Source organism: Eptatretus burgeri, chromosome 15 (genome assembly GCF_056783735.1).
Source record: "Eptatretus burgeri isolate ZD-2024b chromosome 15, Ebu_testis_v1, whole genome shotgun sequence".
Lineage (NCBI taxonomy): Eukaryota > Metazoa > Chordata > Myxini > Myxiniformes > Myxinidae > Eptatretus > Eptatretus burgeri.
Window position 1 is genome coordinate 70810259 of NC_140975.1, and position 23553 is coordinate 70833811.

At 43.2% G+C, this 23553-nt stretch overlaps 2 protein-coding genes across 6 annotated transcripts in view; one reads left to right on the forward strand and one right to left on the reverse strand.

The window, feature by feature from the left end:
• Positions 1-7134, reverse strand: part of LOC147012503 (NEDD4-binding protein 1-like) — a 33204-nt gene extending 26070 nt beyond the window's left edge. Inside the window, exons 1-5 of one of the 3 annotated variants that reach the window (XM_085856864.1) lie at positions 7004-7134; positions 6419-6571; positions 4566-4833; positions 3239-3528; positions 2283-3116 (exon numbers count right to left, since the gene is read on the reverse strand). In XM_085856864.1, coding sequence (XP_085712990.1) covers positions 2283-3116; positions 3239-3528; positions 4566-4805 — 1364 coding nt within the window. In that variant the 5' untranslated portion in view covers positions 4806-4833; positions 6419-6571; positions 7004-7134. Of the gene's footprint in view, positions 1-2282; positions 3117-3238; positions 3529-4565; positions 4834-6392; positions 6613-7003 lie in introns of those variants that run through there. The other 2 variants (XM_085856865.1, XM_085856867.1) reach the window with 2 other exon arrangements.
• OXA1L (OXA1L mitochondrial inner membrane insertase) overlaps positions 6849-23553 on the forward strand; it is a 71798-nt gene continuing 55093 nt past the window's right edge. For 2 of the 3 annotated variants that reach the window (XM_085856868.1, XM_085856870.1), the window contains exons 1-3: positions 7177-7466; positions 12628-12744; positions 21418-21709. In XM_085856868.1, coding sequence (XP_085712994.1) covers positions 7350-7466; positions 12628-12744; positions 21418-21709 — 526 coding nt within the window. In that variant the 5' untranslated portion in view covers positions 7177-7349. Of the gene's footprint in view, positions 6882-7176; positions 7467-12627; positions 12745-21417; positions 21710-23553 lie in introns of those variants that run through there. The other variant, XM_085856869.1, reaches the window with a different exon arrangement.

Consider the following 23553-nt stretch of genomic DNA (forward strand, 5'->3'; position numbering starts at 1 on the left):
AATGCCTTTACAAGTGCAGTTTTTGATAGATTACAAGAAGTTATCCAGGATGTCCACAAATTACCATTCCAAATTCAAACTTTAATAAATAAAACAAGAGCTCAAGTGAGCACAATATACGCCCGAACAAGAAGGTATATACAGAATTGTGCTACTACATGGAAAACAGCATCCTGGTTGCCATGGCAACCACTTTAGACGACGAACGTATGTCACGACACACCGTCTCCACAGTCTGTACCTACGTACCAAATATGAAACGTGAAAGTTGAAAACTTTGGGAGTTAGAGTGCGGACAGGAACGGACGGACAGACAGACGGACGGACGACCGGTATCACATAATACGCCCCGATATATATCGGGCGTATAATAAAAACGAAATGGGACACAACAGTGTGGTTTGCTCTATCGGAAAAACATTTATAAAAGCTTTATTGACTTTTGTTTCATTTCCAGGTGTCCTCTGTGACACATGACATTACATTGACTGCAAATGGCATCCCCACAAGAAAAAGCACAGCCTGGTTTATGGAGACCAAATCAACGACATAGGTTCAAGTTCAATGAAGTTTCAGGATGACTTCTGGAAGGCAGCCACCATTGAGAAACACATCGTGAGTAGCACAAAAAGTTTATAGAGAACAGTAGCATCCTGCGGAGGAAGGGGCAGGCCGGCCAAGCAGAAGTGCTGAGGATGTTGAACACGTCATTAGTCATTCAAGCGTAGTCCTCAATAATGTCCATTCAAATTCTGGTGATTATTATCTATCTATAATTCCAGCAATGTGTGTGTGTGTGTGTGTGTGTGTGTGTGTGTGTGTGTGTGTGTGTGTGTGTGTGTGTGTGTGTGTGTGTGTGTGTGTGACTGCTGTTTCTTGACAACCGCTGGTCTGATCTAATTGAAACTTCCCAGGTATATTGCTGGGGACCTGAGGATGTGCCTTTTCAAGGTTTGATATTAATCGGACAAGTGCTTCCCAAGTTATGGCCATTTATTTACCAAACCAATGACAAGACACGTTGCTGCGTGGGCGTGGCCAATGGGGAAGGGAAGCTCAGCTGCGTTCCTCATTACGGGTTACAATGTACGGACTTCCGGAGAGTGATGACTTCGTGTATTCTAATAATTTCTCAATTTCTTATGCGCATTTATAGATAAACACAATGCCGCAAGTTATGATCGTTTTCATACGAGACGGTGTATAAATTTCGGTAACATCAGAGTGCTGGTGTGCTCCGAACCAGGAAGTAATTTTTTTCTCTCTCTTCTCTTCTCTTTTTGTTTTTCCTTGCGATGACATTGCGAAAAGGCAAAATACATTGGCGCTAATTGAATAATTGGCCATTAAAACCTAAATTGCGAATCATCGTAACTGTGATATGCGAACTTCCGCGCCACGCATCTATGGGCACGCGAGAGTGAAGAAATGGCCTGTGTGGTTGTTGCTCGCGGTTGGAATATTTAATTATTATTATTATGATTATTAATTTTTTTTTTTTTTACGGGCACGTACTAGTGTTAACAAATCTAAACAACAAAACATTGACAAATATTCTTTCACATTCAGCAAACCACATCGATGTATCCCATTTCATCAATTTATTTATTTTGACATTAATTTGGAACGGTAATTTGTGGACATCCTGTAGTTTAAATTCGTGCACCTTCAGAACCTGACCTGACCTGCCAGCATTAACCTGACAAATCATCACATGGACTTGATGGAAACACTTCCATATACTCATACCTGGCAACCTTTCTCAGTGAAAACCTAATGAAAAAAAAAACCAATTAAAATCCAGAATTGGACACAAGTTTCAGGGACTGCAAGAAAAAGAAAAGCATAATGTTTATTTTAAACTAATTCAAGGCTATTACTGCATTCGGGCTTAGATAAGCACTCTGCGGATGATTATTGCAAATGAAGGGAAATTATTTTTTGAATTTTGAGATGGTGAGCTCCATGGCGTGGCGTCGATGCAGCACATTGGGTCTTCCTGATCCTCATGTGAACATTATAATGCACACTCAACAAAACAAGGCATTTTACATTGTACTCATTTAACTTACTGAGCTGCTCACGAACGCCTTTGTTGGAATCACAAGAGCCCAAGATGGAGAACCTATGAAATGCGAGTATTTAAATAGAATTCAAATTCTTTCTCATAGATACGTGGAACAAAACCCGCAACCATAAAAATCTGGGATCGGTGGCAGGTTTGATCTTTACCACACGTAAAGTACAAATTAATACACGTGCAATCTGTAAACGAACCATACCTCTTATGAACCTCCGACTGCTCGGTGACATCCATTTTGGCGGCTGTGTGTTCTTTCTCAGATTCGATCTCATCGTCATCCACAGGACGATCAGTCCTTTCTCGCCGACCCTTGTGAAGCTCGGCGAGCAGCCTAATTGCAGTTGGCCCAACACGACCCAGAGCCTCATCAATTTCATTTTGAAGGAAACCAGCCTGCAGTGCAGCATCCCGAACTACCTCAATTGCAAAGTCTCCATTCACTTTTGAATCCACATCCATCACTTCTGGATCATCGATGTCCTCCAGCTCCTCTTTGCAATCACCGATAACCTTTTCCTCTCCAGCTTCCCCTTGAGAATGGAAAACCTCACAATGTTTGAGCTCCTTATCCTTCATACAAGTAGAACTCATGTCATCTTTAATTGGTAGGAGTCCATCTCTTTCAAAATCGTCCCCATTAACATCATCCAATTTCACAGTGAGGGAACAATCTTCCTGTGGCATGAAGCCCTGAGCTCTAGCGTTGTCCTTGACATCATCACTTCTCAAAAAGGTCGGTGTAAGGGGACTAGGCTTTGTTCCGATGGCATGGTGTCTGTTCTTCACATTACTGTACGGATCAGCTGCACACGGGTTTGCAACGTCGACATCCTGCTTGGCTTCGCTGCTGCTTGGCACATCTGACATGACATCATGAAAGACCAAAGCTCCACGAGTCTCACATAAGTCTGCAAAATATTTAATCTGTAAAGGGTTGTGAGCTCGTGCAAGATCCAACAGTTCTCTCTTCAAGTCCGTCGGGAGTAGAAGTAGCTCCGAGTAAAAACGATCGTGAGTCTTCTCGACGACATTGCTGCAAAGGAAAGAGGACGTAAAATAAGAGAACACATTACATTGTGATACCCAGTTTCACTAAATTTCAGCAAATTGACCCAAGTACTCGTTAAAGATTAAAGACCAAGATGATATTTGTACCGAAAAGTATGCTTTACAGCTGCTGCATCAGGCGGCTCCACAGACTGGACACCCTCTACACAGAGGTTATAACATTGATCAAAGTGAATGAGATGACTCTGAGCTCGCGCACAGGCCTCTGGTGAGCCAGTGATACAAAGCGTCCCCTCATCCAACACAGCCATGTGGGCCGTCGTGGTCCAGACCAGAGCGTGCAGGAACAAGCCACCGGCTCCCTCAAAAACACAGAGAAGACCCACAGGATAGGTCTGCTGAATGGTTTTCGATCGACCCAAGCCAATTAGGAAGTCCTGCAGAACAAGATGAGAGGAAGAGTAAAACATGTTGATGTGAAAATAAATGAAGGATTAAGGTCGGGGTATTGGGGAGTTCGAAATCAATCTTGGTGGGCTGGAGGGGTGGTCGATGAGTTAAACCCCCAAAGTAAGTTGAAAAAAACTTTTCAAACCTCACACCTTAAATGTATCGATTTACACATCAATGTCTATCTGTGTATCTGTGTACAGGTAGAGGCGTCGACTTATGGAAGAGTTGACAGACGCCTGAGGGAATGCTCATTAATATTGGGAAGAGAAAGGTCATTCATAAGTTAACTAACTATTTCTCCAAGTTACCATTCTGAAGCTGTTCAGAAAACGTTTTTACCAAGTTGTTCGGCAAAATGAGCATTTTGTGATTATCAGCAGGACGCTTCGTGACCCTGATGCATGAGAAACCGGGTCATGTCTCACAAATAGGGTTCGAGAAAGCTTCAAAATGATGTAAGAATCGTCTCTATTGATTAATAAGTTAAAAAGGGACAACGAGTAGGAAGAATCCAAGAGCTACACTTTCTCACACATGGTCTGACCAGAGGCCGTGACCTCACACTCCCACATCCTGCCTCAGGGCACACCTGGCCAGATATGGAGCCGTTTTTCCTTTCTGTTTTAATTCATTCTTGCTTTACAAAGCTTTCTTGTAGTTTGACATTGATCAACTTGTTTTCCTGTCAATGATGCTTTGGTTAAAGACCATGCCCCATGAGCAATAACAAAAATACTCAATGAGCCTTTGTTAGAGTTAGAGAGTGCTTGGTGATTTTACAGCAGGCACTCCCTCCGCATGTGTGCATTATTCACTCAACGATCCGAATTGGACTCTAAAGTCTTTTCTGATTTAAAGATATCCAAAACCTTCATGACAGTAGCGAGCACTCCATGATAATACACGTGTGATCTCCTCCACCTCCCCCACTTCCTTGGCACCCCACACTGTTCCATTGTCACACAAACAAATCCCAGAGTTAATGCAAACCTTTTACAGGTAAATTACGCGTTCTCCGCACCTTGGCTGCGCTCAGACTCCGGCCTGGTCCTTGGAGGCGGATCCAGCGCAGACGTTCCGTACTCAGGTTTGAGTGCAGCTCTTCTCGGAGCACGGTCATGCCGAAGACCCTTTCCAACATGCTTTCGGCATCGGGCCATTCATCAAAGATCTCCTCGCGGATTGCAAACTCTGCTCCCGTTTGCAGGTCTTCACCCTCCGGAGCCTTACCGGTGCTGCTGGGCTCGACCATCTTGACCATGCAACAGTGCACCGACCACTTCCTCTTCCTCCAGTGGTGACAAAAGTTTTACAAATAGAAACAAAAACAAACAAAAAGAAATCAAAATCAAAATGTGACACCCACACACCTCCAAAACACCTTCACTCACCGTTCGTGTGTTCCTGGCGACCCTGTTGAGGTAACAGTCACAGTAGTTTTGGGGACCCTGTTGAGGTAACAGTCACAGTAGTTTTGGGGACCCTGTTGAGGTAAGTCACAGTAGTTTTGGGGACCCTGTTGAGGTAACAGTCACAGTAGTTTTCGGGACCTTGTTGAGTTAATAGTCACAGTAGTTCTGGGGACCCTGTTGAGGTATAAGTCACAGTAGTTTTGGGGGCCTTGTTGAGTTAATAGTCACAGTAGTTCTGGGGGCCTTATTGAGGTATAAGTCACAGTAGTTTTGGGGGCCTTGTTGAGGTAACAGTCACAGTAGTTTTCGGGACCTTGTTGAGTTAATAGTCACAGTAGTTCTGGGGACCCTGTTGAGGTAACAGTCACAGTAGTTTTGGGGGCCTTGTTGAGTTAATAGTCACAGTAGTTCTGGGGGCCTTGTTGAGGTATAAGTCACAGTAGTTTTCGGGACCTTGTTGAGTTGATAGTCACAGTAGTTCTGGGGACCCTGTTGAGGTATAAGTCACAGTAGTTTTGGGGGCCTTGTTGAGGTAACAGTCACAGTAGTTTTCGGGACCTTGTTGAGTTAATAGTCACAGTAGTTCTGGGGACCCTGTTGAGGTATAAGTCACAGTAGTTTTCGGGACCTTGTTGAGTTAATAGTCACAGTAGTTTTGGGGACCCTGTTGAGGTAAGTCACAGTAGTTTTGGGGACCCTGTTGAGGTAACAGTCACAGTAGTTTTCGGGACCTTGTTGAGTTAATAGTCACAGTAGTTCTGGGGACCCTGTTGAGGTATAAGTCACAGTAGTTTTGGGGGCCTTGTTGAGTTAATAGTCACAGTAGTTCTGGGGGCCTTGTTGAGGTATAAGTCACAGTAGTTTTGGGGGCCTTGTTGAGGTAACAGTCACAGTAGTTTTCGGGACCTTGTTGAGTTAATAGTCACAGTAGTTCTGGGGACCCTGTTGAGGTAACAGTCACAGTAGTTTTGGGGGCCTTGTTGAGTTAATAGTCACAGTAGTTCTGGGGGCCTTGTTGAGGTATAAGTCACAGTAGTTTTCGGGACCTTGTTGAGTTGATAGTCACAGTAGTTCTGGGGACCCTGTTGAGGTATAAGTCACAGTAGTTTTGGGGGCCTTGTTGAGGTAACAGTCACAGTAGTTTTCGGGACCTTGTTGAGTTAATAGTCACAGTAGTTCTGGGGACCCTGTTGAGGTATAAGTCACAGTAGTTTTCGGGACCTTGTTGAGTTAATAGTCACAGTAGTTCTGGGGATCTTGTTGAGGTATAAGTTACAGTAGTTTTGGGGACCCTGTTGAGGTAACAGTCACAGTAGTTTTGGAGACCCTGTTGAGGTAACAGTCACAGTAGTTTTGGGGGCCGTGTTGAGGTAACAGTCACAATGTCCTGATAACATCACGTGATTATAATTATTGTGCATGTTTTCCGTAATCACCAAGTTGAAGAACTTCCCTTCCTCACCGTCCGATCCCCGCAGGTGACACTTGTTTTTACACCTTCTGGTTCTTCTCATTGACACTTTAACTCTCCATTTCCGGGTCCCGACCGCTTCCAAGTCCAGCGAGACGTCCGTGCTCCCTCCGTCCGGTCGGTCCACAACAAACCTTGTTTTTCCTGGAAATGCCCAGGCTCATCAGTGATGACGTCAAAGGTGAAAGGTAAACATTTCTATTTTTGAAAGCGAAATCACGTTTAAAGACAGTATATAAAATCCATGTTGTTGATTATTAAAATATTCGCCATCTTGTTGTGGTGTTCAATATTTATTTACTCTTTTTCAGGATAACCAATTGGAATGTTTTTTTTTTTTTTTAAAACAACAGTCGACTCTCAGTGTTATTACCTCTTCTTCTGCCAAACCTCCAACATACCTGTTTGTGTCCTTCTATTTGGTACATTGGACCTTATGACACGTTTAATTTCGGTATGATAAAATTGTTTGTTGTACATATTTACGGTAGCATTCCGAGCGGTGTATAAACGAAACGATCGTTTGTAAAGTTAAATTTTAACTTGAATTTTGTACAAACTGTATTATTAACCTACCAATGGCTCGCTGGTTTAATGGGTAAAGTGTTACACCACTGTTATCGGCATTGTAAGTTCCATTCGAACGGATCCTCAGCTCCGCTTCATCAGACGTCCGTCACGTTCGTCCTTTTGAAACTCTTCGAACCGACAATTTTTTAATTATTAAGCAGATTGGATCGTCCTACCGATTGCTTCCTCACATTTATATTGTTCCTACACCGTTTTTTAATCTCTGGCAGACTAAAATCGAATTTTTTTTTTTTTAATGTGGAAGAAAACAAATCGAGCCGCCACTCGAAGAAGCGATTAAAGAGGAAAAAGTGCGAAAGTGTTCGCGACTTGGGGGCGGCTGGGCGGTGTCATGGCGGCTTCCTTGAGGTGCTCGATCCGCCTTGCGCCTTCCTGTCTTTCACCCCTGACAGGACGCGGGCTCGTGCTCGTTCCCCCGTACAGCGCGGCTCGCTTTCCAGCTCGAAGGGTAATAAACAAATACGTGTTGTCTCGGTCATTGTGACGGGTCTCATGTTTGTCCGTCGGACCCGTGACCCGTGACCCGTGACCCGTGACCCGTGACCCGTGACCCATGTGTTTCCGGTTTGTGGCTCTTTGTAAGAAATCACCTGCTCATGAATGAACTGTATAAATGACGGTTCGCTCTCGAGCTTCTATTACAAACACGAAGGGTGATGTTTAATTTGACGCTTTAAATGGAAGTTCGTCCAAGAATTGGCGCCACGTTACGTACGGGACACATTACGTATGGGACATTCAGAAAGTTTCGCCCTCTCAAAAGCAATTAAGATAGTCATTGATTTCAGTGATTTATATTCGAATGTTGAGCATCTGCAAGGAGAATACCCCCAATAATTTATATACATCATTCGTCCTTGGGATGATGACGTAATTTAAGAGAACATGGTGCATTACGTATGGGACCGCAAGAAACACGATTTTGTCCAACAAATCTGTTCCAAGTTCAAAGTTCTCTGAAAGTATTTTATTTTATGATTGAGCAGAATTTTCAGTTTGGAGAAAGTTGAAACACTTGTGTAACTCATCACAACTTCTCTTACAGAAAGAATACACACCAGTTAGTGTCAACGAGGGACGCGTTACGTATGGGACGTTTTTTTACGTGTGGGACGCGATTCTCCATCGGATTTCCATGCGATATACACATCGTTTGTGTGAATTACCTTTCATAACACAATAAACAGGCTTGAGCACATTTTAACACAAAGATCCAACATTTAACGATTAAAAACTCAGCAATTCATGTAGTAGGGCATGAAATGAAGTGATCATCTGATTATTAAGCGTTAAAAATCCAAAATGATTTTAAATTGGAATCGTATTAACCTTGGATTGCAAGAACTTTTGAAGAAAATGAAATACACGACTTGATTGCGGACATTCACAAGAATGTACTCGTGATTAAACCCGGACAGGACACGCAGGACGGATCTGTTTTAGTGTGTGCACAAGGAATAAAAATTTAGAAAACAAAATAATTTGCATAGTCATTTGTTGTTGCATTAATTTGTTTGGTAATTAATTAATTTTTTTTTTAATGTTCATATAGATTGTTGTTTTGATTTGTCTCAGGACCTCAGGACTTTTGTCCATTCAATAGAAGTAATTATATCTCGATGTAAACATTTAATAATTGGACTGAAAATATCAAACCAGGCAACGTAGTTATAATATGGACTACTACCACTTACACAAGGGAATAGAGGAAGGTATTCATTCTGTGTAAAAGGGAAATACATACAGTCAACCCCCGCTTTTTCGCGGTTCACCTATCGCGCCCCTGGTTCATCGCGGGTTTTTCCTTGGAACGTAACTAATTTTTTCTGCAGATTCCCCCGGTACATCTCGGTAATAATATATAAATTATTTAAGCAATAAATTATAACGTGTGGTGCTCGACCAGTCACACGATGCACGAGACAGTTTCGCTTGTGAACTTCGAATATTTTCTACGTTTTTTTCTCCAAGCCCCATGATGCCGCCCAAACGCCCTGCGCCTTCTAAGGCTTCTGGCAAGGAACCGAAGCGCCAGAGGAAGGTCCTGGGACGCTCCAGGAGAAGGTTAACGTGCTTGATATATGCTTCGGGAAGGAAAAAGGTTTGCCGCCGTTGGACGAGCACTGCTCGTACCCAGCACCTCAAAACCGACCAGACCAGACGAGTCGATCTCCGGCACCTCAAACCCAATCACTGCCAAACCGACCAGACCAGACGAGTCGATCTCCAGCACCTCAAACCCAATCACTGCCAAACTGAACAGACCAGATGAGTCGATCTCCGGCACCTCAAACCCAATCACTGCCAAACCGACCAGACGAGTTGATCTCAGGCACCTCAAACCCGATCACTCCCAAACCGACCATATCAGACGAGTCGATTTTTTTTTTTTCTTTAGGGAGGCGTCCATTCATCGCGGATTTTCACTTAGCGCGGGGAGGTTTGGAACGTATCCCCCGTGAGAAACGGGGGATTACTGTATTCCACTTTGTTTCATAGAAATACCAGAAACTTAGATGTGCCTGAAATAATGATTAAAAAAACACATCTTCAAAAGGAGGTTACACCCTCTCCTTACAAATGGAATGATCCCATATTGTTTAGTGTGCCTTAAACTGGGCCATGTGTGGAGGACAGGTCTCGTGAGAATACATGAATGTGGATTAGCCAAAGCAGTGGTCACATCTTCGCGATGCTGAAGTAGTCTTTCCCACAGACTTTGCAAGCAATGTCCCATACGTAACATTAAAAATTACTTGTGAACTAATTTTCTACTTGTATTTTAAGCTAGATATTCAGGATTATATGACCATTACATGATGGATTAGAACTTCTAAAATTGTCATGAAAACATTTTTGGAGCTTTTAGTGTAATCCTTAATAATCCGTGTATAATTGTTACGTATGGGACACTACTTATTAGGAACAGGCATAATTTGCATAATTAATGAAGTGAAGAATTTTTTTATTGTGTATTAAAAGGGTATGGTAGAATATTCATGTCCATGTAAAATACTCTCGGGTGCATATTATCTGTATTACCTCGAGCCTTATCTCCTCTTAGATTACCTCGCTGTTCCTTTACTTCTTCCACTCCAACCTGGATCTTCTGTAAAAGCCCTTCCTCACCTCCTTGATAGATACTCTCAGCTATTGGCAATTCTCCTGACTGTTCTTGATTCAGAGTTGAAGTATGATACCAGTTTAATAAGCCTGCCATCTCACTTTCATCACCAACCACTCTCCCGGTGATATTCCTCAATAGACCCACACTGGTTCTAACCTGTTTTTTTCCCCCTGATATACTTAAAGAAAGCCATGCTATTATGTTTAATATTCTTAGCCACGTCCTTCTCACATTCTTTTGGCTTGTCGAGTGATTTTATTAACTTGCCTCTGTTTACTTCGATAGTGATATAAATCTAACTCCAGTCCTGTTATTTTAAACCGAATAAATACCTTCTGTTTCTCCTTAATAGCGTTCCTTATCTCACTGCTCAACCACCATGGTCTCTTTCTACTTCTAGTTTTACACATCATTGGAATGTCCTTACTCTGCACTCCACACATTTGGTCCTTGAAGGTTTCCCATTTCTCTGATGCTGATTGTCCTGTTGTTAGTCTCCCAATCTACATCACCCAATTCTCTCCTCATACCCTCAAAGTTTGCCTTCCTGAAATCTAACCCTTAACAGAATCTTTGCACGCACAATGTTATGGTCACTTGCTCCTAAATGCTCCCCAACCTCCACCTCCTCCACCATATTGGGATCGTTAGTTAAAAGGAGGTCTAACACTGCACTCCCCATCATGGACTTATCTACAAACTGGGTTAAAAAAACAATCTTGGAATAAAACTAGAAAATCCTCATCCGCTCTTCCCTTTCCCTGTTCCTGGACCCAATCTATCCCTGGCAAGTTAAAATCCCCCATAATCAATACTATTCCCTTACCACATGCCATTTTGAATTCTTCATGTACTCCTCCTTCCTCCTCTTCCTTCCCACCCAGAGCCTTTCAAACACATCCTCCCAGTATCGTACTGTTTTTACAATCTCTAATCTCCACCCACACAGAATCCTCAGCATTTATTCCTTCCATAATGTCACCCCTTTCTCTTGATACAATGCTGTCCTTTACCCAGATTGTTACTCCTCCTCCTCCAATTCTCTCCTTCCTATCACACCGATACACCTTGTAACCTTCTAATCCTGTCCTCCAGTTACTCTCCTTAAACCATGCCACACTCACTGTAACTCTATCGTAATCCTCGCTGTCTACTTTGGCGTCAAGCTCTTCCATCTTATTATTTAAACTTCTGGCATTGGTAAAGAATATGTTTAACTTTTCCCTTCCTGAAATTCTATTTTCTTGCCTGGCCTTGTATATGTCCTGTATTTATTTTTCTTACCGCTTCCCCAATATCCTGTATCTATTTTTCACAACATCTGAATAAACTTTCCCTACATCATTCACACCGAAGTGTATCACAACCAACTTCTTCCTGCCATGACCTGATACAATATTGTTTACCCTTCCTTCAATGTCCCGAAGTCCCACTCCTTCAAAACCACACAGAATTCTCTGTCTGCAATCCTTCCTGCGGAATGAAGAATCTACTTATTTAATTGTCTCATCACCCACAAAAACTATCTCCCATACCTCACGTCTACCCATTTCTATTGCTGCACCTTCACCACTGCCTGCACCCACTGCACTGCCTGCACCGCCGCCACCTGGTCCCCTCTGCACCGCCGCCTGGTCCTGCTGCACTGTGGCCGCCACCTCTTTCCGCTCCACCGCCACGAACCCCCCCCCCATACCATCTCTAACTCCCCAGCACCACCCCTAACCTCCCCGTACCACCGCTAACCCCCCGGTACCACCCCTACCCCCAGTGCCACCCCTAGCCCCCCTCAGTACCACCCCTAACCCCCCCCGGTACCACCCTTAATCCCCCCCGTACCACCACTAATCCCCCCATACCATCCCTAACCCCCCCCGGTACCATCACTAATCCCCCTCCCCCCATACCACCACTAACCCCCGCGTACCACCACCAGCCATATGTACTCCACCAGACCCCTCTACCCACTCCTTCCTTCCTTCTAACCATATCCCTTCCTCTCTACCCCCTTCTTCCCTCTGGCTCTACCCCCATCGCCCCCCTGTAGAAACGTCACACCCAATCACCCACTCCTGACTTTCTACCTTTAGCACAACTCAGACTGCTTTGTGAACTTAGAATTGCACATTTCCCCATTCTCATTCAGTGAATTGCTCTTTTAACTGTTTGAGTGTTAAATTTTTGCAGGATGCAATATATATATATATATATATATATATATATATATATATATATATATATATATATATATATATATATATAATCATGGTATTTTTCTTCAGGCAAACTGAATTAAACGTGCATTGTTTATAAGGCAACCATGGGAACAAAGAAAACGGATTGTTGAACAATGACATGGGCCACGATCAGGGCCAACAACACTGAAACTCTGAAAAAGCTGTTCAAGGTGATTATGAAAACAGGAAATCTTTTTGTCTGGTTGATTCTCAAGGACTTGTTTTATTTCTCATTGCACTGTCAGTGTGGAACGGTGTGTCTGGGACGTGCTGTTCGTTGGAGCTGGGCACGATTAGCTCAACAATGCCAAGCCAGACCTGCCTGGGGTTTCCTGCCAGTTCGACTGGGAAGCAGCTCAGAGGTACAATGTAGCACCTGTAATACTTACTACGTCTGTATAAACCAAGAACTACTTTAACAAAGAGCCTCACCAGGGTATATAGATTATAGGAGATCTGAGAACCAGTGTGGACTCACTCACTCACTCACTCACTGGCTCGCGAAGACAGGGTGCTTCGGGGACGTGTGCAGTTTTTTTTGGGGGGGGGCTGGTTGGGGGTGGGTGAATGGACAACTCCTGAGGCCAGTGGTTCTCAAATGTTTTTGTCTCATTGACCCTTAATCCTGAGGACATTTTGCTTCTTAAAATTTGGAGTAATCATGTTTGTATATATATATATATATATATATATATATATATATATATATATATATATATATATATATATATATATATATATATATACATATATATATATATATATATATATATATACATATATATACATATATATACATATATATATTTATATATATATAAATATATATATATATATATATATATATATATATATATATATATATATATATATATATATATATATATATATATATATATATATATATATATATATACATATATATATATACATATATATACATATATATACATATATATATATATATACATATATATACATATATATATATATATATATATACATATATATATATATATACATATATACATATATATATATATATATATATATATATATATATATATATATATATATATATATATATATATATATATATATATATATATATATATACATATATATATACATATATATATATATATATATATATATATATATATATATATATATATATATATATATACATATATATATATATATATATATATATATATATATATATATATATATATATATATATATATATATATATATATATATATATATATATATACATATATATATATATATATATATATATATATATATATATATATATATATATATATATATATATATATATATATATATATATATATATATATATATATATATATATATATATATATATATATATATATATATATACATATATATATATATATATATATATATATATATATATATATATATATATATATATATATATATACACATATATATATATATATATATATATATATACATATATATATATATATATACATATATATATATATATACATATACATATATATATATATATATATATATATATATATATATATATATTCTGCCCGTTTAGGGAGGGGCTTGTTTGTTCAGGGAGGGGCTTCAAAATCAAATTGCCGCCATTTTGTTCACTCCGTATTGCCTCTATTGTGAGAATCACACTTTCTTGCACTCTCCTGGCTTTATTGGGTGGTCACTAGACTCCCGTTATTCTCAGGTTTTCCGTCTGTATGTTGGGTGGTCGCTCGAGTACCCTTATTTTCACTTTTTCCGTCTGTCTGTATGTGTTTGTTTGTATGTCTGTATGTAATGGACAGCTCTGGAGGCCAGAGGAGTCAACCGATTTTGATGAAACTTGACAGGTAGGTTCATACCAGGATCTAGTTCTATGCTTTTGAGCACCGTTGCTATGGACACCACCGTTGCCTAGCAACGGGACTTTGAATTTTTTGAAAAACCCTAAAAAAATTAATGTATTAGAAAATCAAAAATCGGCTTCAAGTCTTTTATGCGCACTATAATCAACCTCTTTGTCAAAAATTTTCAGCCCAATCTGTCAAAAACTGCATGACGAGGATGCAATTATGTAGCGACCACCCATGTCGCCTACCGGCTTGTCTTCACTCGAATTCGATATGTGATTTCATTGTTTGGAATCGCTCAGATGGTGTAAGTTTCGGATGCAAAAAAAAACACGAAGGAAATTAACGTTTTCGACAAAACTTGCATTTTAAGTGAAATCAAGGCCGACAATATAAAGTCCATTGAGACTCCTTCACGGAGAGACCTTTACTCAAATTCACCTTCTGATTTCATGTTTTTTTTCGAGTCATTTAGATGATTCAAGTTTCAGTTTTGGCAGAAGGTGAGAAAATGGGACAAATATTTCTGTTTTTACACAAAAATACATTCTCATAGCCATTTTCAATGTATCTGCTTGGACGTGATGTGGTGAGGGCCAGTTATCATTCAGTTACCTTCTTATCAGAGTTACCTGTTGAAGAAACAAAAGTATATTTTGATTACAACTCGTGCAAAGAAAATGAAAGTATGCACGTTCGCAATCGTGGCAGCGGTGTATTATCCACCGCCTCAAGAAGGTACGTTTTCATAATGCGGAGCAAAGAAAATCGTGAGGTCTTTTATAGAAAACAAACACACAAACTTCGTTTTATACACGAACACTTTAATAAGTTTATTTTAAATCGTTCATTTAAAAAAAAATGTTCTTTTGTTTGCTCTCCACTAACCAAAAGAGTAATTTCGGTTATCGCCGGACAGAACGGTGTGATGCCCATATACACGCCCACAACACTTTTCCCCACGGATTTTTTTTTCCAGTTGAGCTGTATTCTCTCGACAGTCATCACAATGAATTATGGTTCATTCCTCAGATGTAGTCACAATAAAAAGTTGCTCGTCTAAGACACTCTTTGATCCCGGAGTCACACAAGTCCAAAGCCCCTGCGTGAAGCAGGATGACGTCGACATGATGACGTCACACTTCTTAAGCATCATAAAAGTAAAGTATTGTTTCAAATAATCGATCACATTGCATTTCTTATTTTATGGCCTGCCAGGATAGCTTAGACTCAAAGAATTGTACATTTGGCTTTGAGCTATCTTGTCAGGGTAGGAATCCCAACCCAACAAAAAACTACCACCCTGGCGTTTGGCATGCAGGGTGAGGCATCCATCAGAGGGACGTTAAACCGGAGGACGTAACGCGACGCGTTGCATTTGGAACTGCCATTTCCAAAATTAATAAAAGAATGGGGGAACAGAATGAAACATCTGATGAACGTCATCATCGACTTGCATGGGAAGCAGAAAGAAATAGAACGAGATAGGAGAATGAAACGGCTGATGAATTTCATCATACACGTGCACAGGACGCTGAGTAATGAAGACTTTGGAGGGTAATGCATGCTCAGCAAACATATACACAACTCCATCCGTAATGAATCCGGACGAAGTACCTGATAATATTGTCCAAGAGCATAATTGCGGTCCTTTGACCTCACTATGTGTGTACTGTTCTGTAAAACATTTTACAAATGAATCAACAGGGAAAGGGGATGTATTTCCTCTTTGTTGCTCCAAGAGGAAAGTCCAATTACCTCCACTATTTTGCGTACCTGCCTGACTGCAACAACTTTATCAAGGTAATGATGGAAAATACCGCAACTTCCGAGACAATATCCGAGGTTGCAATTTGGCTTTACTCCAAACACGGCCATTTCGGCTATCTGGTATTTATAATCAAACTATTTGACATGTGATGTATTTACACATAATGTGAAATAAATTGTGTACATTATACATCATTTCTGGATCTGATGAATTTCCAGTACCCATTTTGGAAGATTCTACATGCAGCATCGAACTCAAAATGTCCAAATGTCATACCTTTCTGTGCCCCTGGGTCTCCCACGGGTGCCCCACTCGTGTGTATATGTGTATATATATATGTGTATATGTGTATATATATATATATATATATATATATATATATATATATATATATATATATATATATATAGTTACGGCTGTGGAAATTAGCAAACCACCATTCAGAGCCCGTAGGTGAGATATCTGTAAGTACATGTGTAGTTAGCCCAAACCCGTTGTATCGAGGGAATTTATGTGATTCATTCGGGCTGCGATCCTTTGAGTTTGGCGTTTTTCTGTTCTATCTTTATTTTGAACCAACCACGTCTCAACCGCCATCACACAACAACCACCTTAACCGCCACGCCAGCCATCGTCACCAACCACAACAACAACAACGCCAACAGCCACGACCTTTACCTTCACAACTCAATCCCGCAAACATCGCATCACCGCCATTCCCAACGGCACCATAACCATCAACCACCACCGAAAACCCTCCACCACCTTCACCTCTCTCCTTCTACGGTCATTCCTGCACCACCTGTGAACACTGAACGTTGGGCTGTCTCGGGCCCATTCGGCGATCGGTGCCGAGCACACTGAGCCGCGAGCGCAAATAGCGGCCTTTCCGAGGGAAAATTCGGATCAAGAACGCTACACGCCCACTTCTCCTCCGTCCAATTAGCAAGCACGGGGCGGCTTGGCCCCGCCTCCAGGCGCGTCTGTTTGAAATCGATATATGCAAATTCTAGGATCAGGGGAGGTTCACGCCCCCATTTCCTCCGACCAATGGGTGAGCGTGGCTCCACCCCCGAGGTCATTCTGATCCGAATATTTGCATATTAGCTGCTCCTGCCAGCCTATAATACGGCGAGCGCAAGGCGAATCATGGCAGAGTGAGTCGGTTTTGGTTGGAGAGTGGAAGAGAGTGTCATCGAGAGAGTTGGGTTCTGGAGTCGGCTGAGAAGAGTTGCGGGAAGAGGCAAAGGAGCTCGGGTCCGAGGCGAGAAGGACGGCGGTCGGCGACGAGGTCGCGGTGTGGGATCGCTCGTCGCGGGGCCCAAGCCAGCCAGCCATTTCCCTCCCCCAGGGCATCAACAATTCCCCTTTCCCCCATGCTGAGATAGTGCAAAAGGGGGCCCCGTTCCCACCCCACTCCAAATGTCGTGCCAACGAAACCCACCAAGGAGCACGGAGTCGGAGCACAGCCGCGCAGCCACATCTGCGGCTCGCCCGCCAACGTGTCTAGAGGACGCGGGTTGGACCCCCCAGGTCTCGCGGACCTGGCCGCTCCTCCAGGTCATGCGCACAATTGGCCTACAGGCCTGTCTGCCCCCTTGTCTATGAGGGTGGCTTCTTTCCTTTGCTTTTGTGTAAATGTGTGTTGGCACCGTCTGTAAAGTAGAACTGTATAAGTGTTGCCGTGTGTACGCGTAGTCGGTAGTAACTCTGCGTCGTTGTTGCTTTTGTTTTGGTTGCTATATGTGCATTTTGACTGTATGGCTGTATATATGTGCTTTCCGTGTGCCGGGAAATAAATGTGCATTGTGTGAGCTGTTTTCCCGTTTTGCTTCGTCTTTTCTTCATTGACCCTCCATCCTGCTTCACGTAAAGGGTTCGTAGTGGGTGCAAAATGCCCGGTAAATAATCTGAACCGTCGAGGTCGACGAAAACACCGCTCGGTTATCCCGATAGTACGGAACGGGCCGCCCAAGCGGCTCGTGTCTGGAGTCGACCTGCGGCGAGGTACAATCGCCCGATTAACCATCCGCGTAGGTACTTGGGTAGGTCGAGTTTGACGAACAACCCTATCCTCCGCGGGTGGCTGATTGGCACGATTGTGGTGAGGTCAAAAGGCCCACCCATGACTGGCTCCCGGTGATAGTTCCCAGAGGGTCACAACTCAATTGTCCGTCCGGTGGGCGACGCGGTCGCGATTTGAGTGACGTGGCCGTCCGCACGCCGGCGGGCGCGAATTCGCAACAATATATATACACGCACGCGCGCGCGCACGTGCGCGCGCGCGCGCACACGCACGCGCGCGTGCACACACACACACACACACACACACACACACACACACACACACACACACACACACACACACACACACACACACACACACACACACACACACACACACACACACACACACACAACTATGAATTGTAATTGACGCTCCACCACATGTCTGCCTTCCCTTCGCTTCCCCCTTCCTCGCTCCTCTCTCCTATCTCCTCTCTCCCTCTCTCTTCCCCCCCCTCTCTCCTCTCTCCCTCTCTCTCCTCCCTCCTCTCTCTTTCCCCTTCCCTCCTTTCTCTTTACTCCTCCCTCCTTTCTTTCCCCCTCCCTCCTCTCTCTTCCACCCTCCCTCCTCTCTCTTTCCCCCTCCCTCCTCTCTTTTTCCCTCCCTCCTCTCTTTTTCCCCTCCCTCCTATCTTTTTCCCCTCCCTCCTCTCTTTTTTCTCCTCCCTCCTCTCTTTTTTCCCCTCCCTCCTCTCTCTTTTTTCCCCTCCCTCCTCTCTCTTTTCCCCCCTCCCTCCTCTCTCTTTCCCCCTCCCTCCTCTCTCTTTCCCCCGTGGAGGGGGGGGGGACATTGAAAGTTTTCGCATCCTTGGTCAAATCCTTTTGGAGGAGTTGATGATACGTACATACATATTTTCTCTCTACTATTAATAGATGGTGGTTCATTTGATTTGTAGAAATTTGTGTTGATGATACATAATAATTTTCCAGTGCTCTTATTGTAACTGCCGGGTAATGATAACAGGTGTTTGATTCACCGCTCAAATCGTCCGTGTGCGTGTGCTGCTAGCTGAGTAGAGATGGTCTTTGCCAGGCTGAACAGTTTTTACGTTTTGGATCCCTCTGATCGGCTGGCTCTGCATCCGGACCTCAACGAAAATCGAATCGGCTTGTTCTTGTCACTTACCCAACTCATCCACAAAGTCTAAATATTGTGCTACATATTGTTTTTTGGCCCTTTCTTTCAATGGTGAAGAATCACTTAAAAATTCTCGTGTCCAGATGCGAATCTTCACGAAAAACTCGTTGATTTGTCCTTATCACACACCAAACCTGTCCACCAGGTTTCGTCTGAACCTGTCCATGACTTCTTGAGAGACTCTGCTTGCAAACAAAGACGGATAAACAGGGGTGAAAATACATAATCTCCGTTAACCTTCAGTGGTGGAGGAAACTCGAGTGAAGTCAACGGCATGCCATCGCAAATTCCCACGCTTTCCACCGAAAGCAAAGTTGAACAAGAAGGGCATTCGGTAGAGCGCATACCTCCGCCACGTAATGCCTGATCCACGAGAACATATCGGGCCCAGTCAATATATACTTTTTAAGATGTCATGCTACATATCTTTTTTGGCCCGATCTCTCAATGGTGAAGGAATAAAAATTCCAGTAGCCGGATCTGGATCTTCACCAAAATCTAACCACTTCGTCCTTGTCACACACCGAATGTGAACACAAAATTTCATCCGGATCCGTCAACAACTTTTTGAGCTATCCTGTACACAGACAAACAGACAGAAACGGGTGAAACAGAACCTCCTTCACCTTCGGTGGTGGAGGTAAAGATGGCAAAAGGTTCCACCAGGAATGATCCAATATCAAATTTTGAGTTAAAAAAAAAAAAATCTTCCATTTTGACCCCTTGTGACCCGACGTCCCCACCTCCGGGGCATGAAACATGGTTCAAATCCAAAAAATCTATTGCATATTTCATGTATCCCCCAACGTTGATTTGGATATACAAAGGTTCATTGAAAATGTTAAAAAATTTGCCCGTAATTACATCTTTTGGTATTTGACCTTTGGGCCCTCACCCCAGGGTCCCAGGGGTCAGAGTCAAAAACGATACTGCTCTTGCACCTTCTTGCCATGCGGTGATCATAAACACCAAGTTTGAACTTCTACACGACCGTTTATGAAGAGATCCGGTGACAGACGGGCAGACGGAGCCGATTGCAAGAGCTGCTTTAAAAAGAAAATAAATGTGCGGATAACAACATGGAGCAAATATGGCGAAACTTTTCACCCCCAAAACCTTTAAACACGTGAAATGGAAAAAAAACAAGCCCTGTGAGCGACGTGAAAACATTTGCTCGATCGATCCAAAAATGTTCCGAACTACTCTATGATCCGTCAAAATGCGATGCGAAGAGGTGCAGTCGACCGGTGTCCGAGTGTACTTTACTTGAAGTCAGGGTTCGAAATGAGCGGTGGCCCGGGTGCCAATGGCCACCAAAAACTCCGTCCCGTGTAGCGACTTGTGTCAAAATCTTCGATATATGCAATGTATACTTATGACGAGTGTGGTGTAATTCCCACTCCTTGTATTGGCTTGACGATGATGATGATGATCATCATCATCATTGTTTTACGGCTGTTTCCATGCTTGCATGTGTAAGCCGTGGTTCACCTCATGGCTGCTTTCCAGGCCACACGATCCTTTGCTCACCCTCTTGTTAAGCCTTTAACTCCAAGGTCGTCTCTCAGCAACACAACCCGACGGCCGACGTGAACCCATGGATACCTTTCCCGAGATCAGTGTATAGTGTGCAACTTCTTATTGGCTGCCTAATTTTAGGAGAGAACGGAATGACTCATGTGATCACGTGGTGCTGAGACTCCATCTCGGAGAAGGCGTGCACCGTCATGATGCAGCCTCTAAGTATCCAGGATTCGAGAACAAGTCACTCGTCAACAACTGAAAGTTGTATTGAGCGAGCAGTTGCTTTGGAAAACTCAATAAACTGGTTTAATATGTGAATAAATTTTTCTTCAGCAAAGATTGAAATTGTCCTCGTATTGTTTTGCTGCAAGTTCGTCGGTAGATGATTGAACAGCTGACGCGAGTGTTCTGTGATTACGAGTTGTGAGGTTGTTGGTATGAAAAGCGCTGAAATTTGATGTGCAAGTGTCATGAGAAACAGCAATTTAAACGTGTATACTGATTTTTATGAATTTTGGTACACCATCAAATAATATGTGGGCCGCAAAAAAAAATAATTACGCGTGATCCCTGTGAAGGTATCAAATTCAAATTCCTTTTTGTGATGTTTGTTCATTTTTTTCACTTTCTGTGCGCCCAGGTGGCAAGGTCCACCACGACCTTCTCCAACGCTCTCCACCCACACTCCGGGAGCCCCTCCCCGACGGTCGCTGCGGCGATCCCGTTACCACCGGCCGAAAACCCCGTGGCGGTGACGGAACCTTTAAATGTCGGCATCACGGCAGACGTCTCACAAATCGCGCCACCTCTGTGCGAGCTCCGGCTCGGAGACCTGGGTCTCGGCGGTTACTCGCCCGTTGGTGTCGTGCAAAACCTCTTCGAGATGTTCCACATAAACGCTGGCCTTCCATGGTGGGGTGCAATTATAGCAGGTATGTGTGCATTGATCGGCGCTTATATTCTTCTTGCTATCATTCGCCTCCATATTGTAAAGGTATAGTTTCACCTCGCTCTGGTAACCATGTCCAATTAATTCAATTCGCAAGTTAAAGCCAACGATCTGATGAGTTTTGTAAACACGTTCGGTCAGAAATCCTCAATACTATGAAAGAGGTCGTTGGGATCGGTCGCAGGGAGAACCGGGACTGGTTTGATGAAAATGACCAATAAATCCAAGCCTTGATGACAAAGAAAATGTCCACGCACCAAGCCGTTCCAGCACAGCCAACTAGACGGGAAAGGACGATGGCCTATTACCATGCATTCAACGTCCTTCAACAAAAATTGCGTGACGTCTAAAATGACTGGTGGGCTGCTCTTGCAGAAAGAACCCAAAAGTATGCTGACACTGGTGACACCAAAAGCTTCTATGAAGCACTAAAATATGTTCATGACTCCACCTTCCAGATTCAAATCCCCTCTGAGATGCTCTGATGGTCAAACCCTGCCCACTGACAAAGACTCTGTCTTGGATTGCTGGTCAGAGCAATTTCATACCCTCTTCAGTGCTGATTGGACAGTACATGATGCTGTCATTATATTAAAACTGTAATTCCTCAACTGCCTGTCAAGGTTGAACTTGATTAGTGTCCCACACCACAAGAAACCACTACTGCTCATCAACCTTATGAAAAACGACTGTCGGGGATGCCTCTTCGCGGTGGTTCTATCCCCCAATGCAAGTCTTCCCCATTCTTCCCTACTGCCCGGATTCATCAAGGTAGCATGGTCATGGTCATGGTCAGAGTGCCGATCATTCCCCAGAGACCGGCCCTTTCCCTTTTGTCTCTCCTCACTCTCAAACTGTCGAACTCTTGAACTCTGTTGTGCCCCTGACTTTGTGAAGGCGGGGGTACACCATCCTGGATGTGGGGGATCTCTGGGACGTTCCTGGTAGATTGATCGGCTGTCTCCCTGCCACGGGCTTGTTTGAGGGAACTGTCCAGGGATGTGATGCAACAACAACCTTATGAAAAGCAACAAAGCCCCAGTAATTGATGGAAATTTTATTTTTCATGCATAATCGAGGCTCGTGGAAGAGCTAGCACACTGAACAGATCAGGATGTAACAGACAAAAACAGGACGCAAAGCACGCGTACATGGAGAAGAAAATTACAAGGAGGAAAAACTGGAAAGTTGTGAGGGATTTGGGTGGGGTTGACGAGGGTAGAAAAGATCATGGTTTTGGATTGGGGACGATTTGATGGTGGGAAACAGCCGTCTTGAAGACCTGGAGGGAAGAATGAGATTGAAGAGGGTGTGGAAGTATATTCCACAAATGAGGGGAGAAAAAAAAAAGAGGAAGAAAGGAGTGGAGGTGAGCAATGGTCCTGCATTTGGGTCGTTTTACCAGAAGAGGGTTGATTGTGGACCATGTGAGTCCTGCAGAAACCTGGTGGGGCAAAGCACAGAGAGCAGAGAGTGCAAGACCAGAAAGGAGGTGGTAGAAGACAGAGATCAACTACCTGTCTGTGATGGAAAAGTGATAAGCTCATCAACTCAGCTTTACTGTGGGAGAGTCCAATAATCTTGAAGGCCTTGGTTTCCTCAGTGTCAAGCTCGTCAAGATGTGAGGCAGGGGAGCCATCCCAGAGGGGAGAGCAGCACTTCATCGAGCTGGGAATGAAGGACTTGTCGGTGGATAGGAGTTCAGGTGTGCCAAGGAAGGACCTTGTACCACGGAGGATGCTGATTCAGTGGTTGGCTTTGGAGGCCAATGTTGAAATGTGGTTTGCCCAAGAAAGATTGTGGCCGTTAGTGAGACCCAGGAGTTTG